The sequence below is a fragment of the Aulonocara stuartgranti genome (assembly GCF_965226115.1).
Source record: "Aulonocara stuartgranti genome assembly, chromosome: 20".
In the NCBI taxonomy this organism is placed as follows: domain Eukaryota; kingdom Metazoa; phylum Chordata; class Actinopteri; order Cichliformes; family Cichlidae; genus Aulonocara; species Aulonocara stuartgranti.
This window is the reverse complement of record NC_138956.1, coordinates 14404770-14407500: the sequence shown is the minus strand read 5'-3', so window position 1 is coordinate 14407500 and position 2731 is coordinate 14404770. Positions and strand designations below refer to the sequence as shown.

The window sequence follows — 2731 nt, the reverse complement described above, 5'->3', positions numbered from 1 at the left end:
TGCTCTAGTGCTTTCTAGTTCTCCAAAACATATAAACAATACAAAAAGCCACTGAGCAATATACTCCTTTGTACATTTTGCTTATGATTATGATAATTTCCTTTAGGGATTATTAAAGTATGCTGATTCTGATTTTGACAAAACTTTGTATGTCCTTGTAGCCCTTGTATGTGAATGTTTTTACTGATGTTCTTTTCAATATTTTTTCTTTTTTTTTCTTTTCTTTTTTTTTTTTTTTTAATCCTACAGGACTTCAAGTTGTTTGGTATCAGCAAAAGATATTTTGGAGGAACTTTCTGCAAAAGTAAACCAGCAGAAGAAATGCAAGTTCAACATTAATAGATCAACAGTCCTGGATGGAGCAATTAGAGGTTTTAAACGAGCGACATATGATCCATGCCACACAATTTCTGTCAGGTTTTCTGACGATATGGGAGTACCTGAAGAGGCTGTTGACTTGGGTGGACCAAGAAGAGAATTTCTAAGACTTCTGATCGAAGCTTTGCCCCTGTCTCCAATGTTTGAGGGTGAAGAAGGCAAAATGAACTTGGCGCTTGATAGTGCTGGTATGTGATGGACCGAGTTGAAAAACAGGAGGAGCCCAGGAATTATTAGAAAAATATAGTTTCCATTTATTTAACCCCCAAAAATTATATTTACAAGACTAATAAATGTTGAGCTCATAAAAGAGGTCAAAGACACAAAACTGAACTCAGGCAAAGACTGCAAACTTAACAAACCAAATGACTGCCACAAACAAACATAATTGACCTAAACATGAAATGACATACAAGGGTATATATAATGGCTGATCAGACCATTGTGACACATGAGGGGTAACAAACAAAACTAAATCATAAATCACAAACGATGCAGTACAATCTAGTTTGTTAATAAACTAAACACTAAAGAAGAAAACCAAAAACCCCATTAAACCCTAAACTCAAAAATGTAATTAAATACAAATACTTTGTTTTTGCGGTTTTCGTCCTGGTCGCGGAACACTGGACCAGCTCTTTATCCTCTCCAGGATGCTTGAGGGTGCATGGGAGTTTGCCCAACCAGTCTACATGTGTTTTGTGGACTTGGAGAAGGCATTCGACCGTGTCCCTCGGGGTGTCCTGTGGGAGGTGTTGCGGGAATATGGGGTGTCTGGCCCATTGCTACGGGCCATTCGATCCCTATACAACCGTTGCAAGAGCTTGGTTCGCATTGCCGGCAATAAGTCGGACTCGTTCCCGGTGGGTGATGGGCTCCGCCAGGGCTGCCCTTTGTCTCCGGTTCTGTTCATAATTTTTATGGACAGGATTTCTAGGCGCAGCCAAGTGGCGGAGGGCTTTCGCTTTGGTGGCCTCAGAGTCTCATCTCTGATTTTTGCAGATGATGTGGTTCTGTTGGCTTCATCGGGTGAGGGCCTCCAGCTCGCACTGGAACGGTTCGCAGCCGAGTGTGAAGCAGCGGGAATGAGGATCAGCACCTCCAAATCTGAGGCCATGGTTCCCAGCCGGAAAAGGGTGGAGTGCCCACTCCGGGTCGGGGATGAGTTCCTGCCCCAAGTGGAGGAGTTCAAGTATCTCGGGGTCTTGTTCGCGAGTGATGGGAGAAGGGAGCCGGAGATCGACAGACGGATTGGGGCTGCAGCTGCAGTAATGCGGACGCTGCACCGGTCCGTCGTGGTGAAGAGGGAGCTGAGTGTAAAAGCGAAGCTCTCAATTTACCGGTCGATCTACGTCCCTACCCTCACCTATGGCCACGAGCTGTGGGTAGTGACCGAAAGAACGAGATCGCGGATACAAGCGGCAGAAATGAGCTTCCTCCGAAGGGTGGCTGGCCTCTCCCTTAGAGATAGGAGAAGATAAGATGAGAACTCGATTGCCGAAGGCAATCGAGTCTCAATGCACAGGCCTTCCCTGCTCCCGGCTCAAGGAACCATGCCCCAAACTTGGTGCCCTGAAAAAGGGATTATGTTAGTATCCTGAACATGAGGTTTACAATTCCAACATAGGGTTAAAAATGGTTGGGGTTAGGATTTGGGCTTAGGGTTGGGCTCCAAGGATAAGATTAGAATCAGCACAGGGTTAGAATTGGTTAGGGTCAGGATAAAACTCATGGTTAGGATGTCACAGCAAATATATACAGACAGGTGGAGTGTTGGTGACAATGATAATAATAATGAACATGGCAAACACAGGAAAAACAGAACAGTAATAATAAACAAGTATATACATTATGTGGACTTTATGTCCTTTAAAAACTTTTTTCATTTAACCCCTTAGGGTGTACAGTGTCCAGTTTTGCAATCCAGAGTCTTTCAGCCTTCCTCCTCTGCTGAGTAGTCCATCTGGGATTTGCCTGTGTTACTGTTGCTCTGACAGATTCCCAGCCATGTGTCAGGAAGTGTTTCACCAGTTGTGTGTGTGTGTTCTTCTTCCTTAACACATTGTACCTATGCTGGGTGAATCTTGTCAAAATTGTGTTGCTTGTCTCACCCACATACTGAATCCCACATTTGCTGCAAGTGATCATATATACACAGTTCTTGGAGCGTGGAGTCCCATTAGCTTGTGAGCAGAATACATTCCCATTAGAAAAACTGCGCAACCATTTCTGGTGCTTAAAAAATTGCCCCTGGTCTCTGAGTTTGGGCTCAGAGAGAGGTGAGATTTTTGCCTTAATGAGGAAATCCCTTAGGTTTTTATTCCTCCTAAAGGCAGCTATAACCTTGTGATTC

At 44.0% G+C, this 2731-nt stretch overlaps 1 protein-coding gene across 1 annotated transcript in view; it reads left to right on the top strand.

The window, feature by feature from the left end:
• LOC309698007 (uncharacterized protein) overlaps window positions 1-1802 on the top strand; it is a 9579-nt gene extending 7777 nt beyond the window's left edge. The window contains exon 5 of the mRNA XM_082520276.1: window positions 250-1802. Coding sequence (XP_082376402.1) covers window positions 250-574 — 325 coding nt within the window. The 3' untranslated portion in view covers window positions 575-1802. The remainder of the gene's footprint in view (window positions 1-249) is intronic.
• The last annotated feature ends 929 nt before the right edge of the window (window positions 1803-2731 follow it).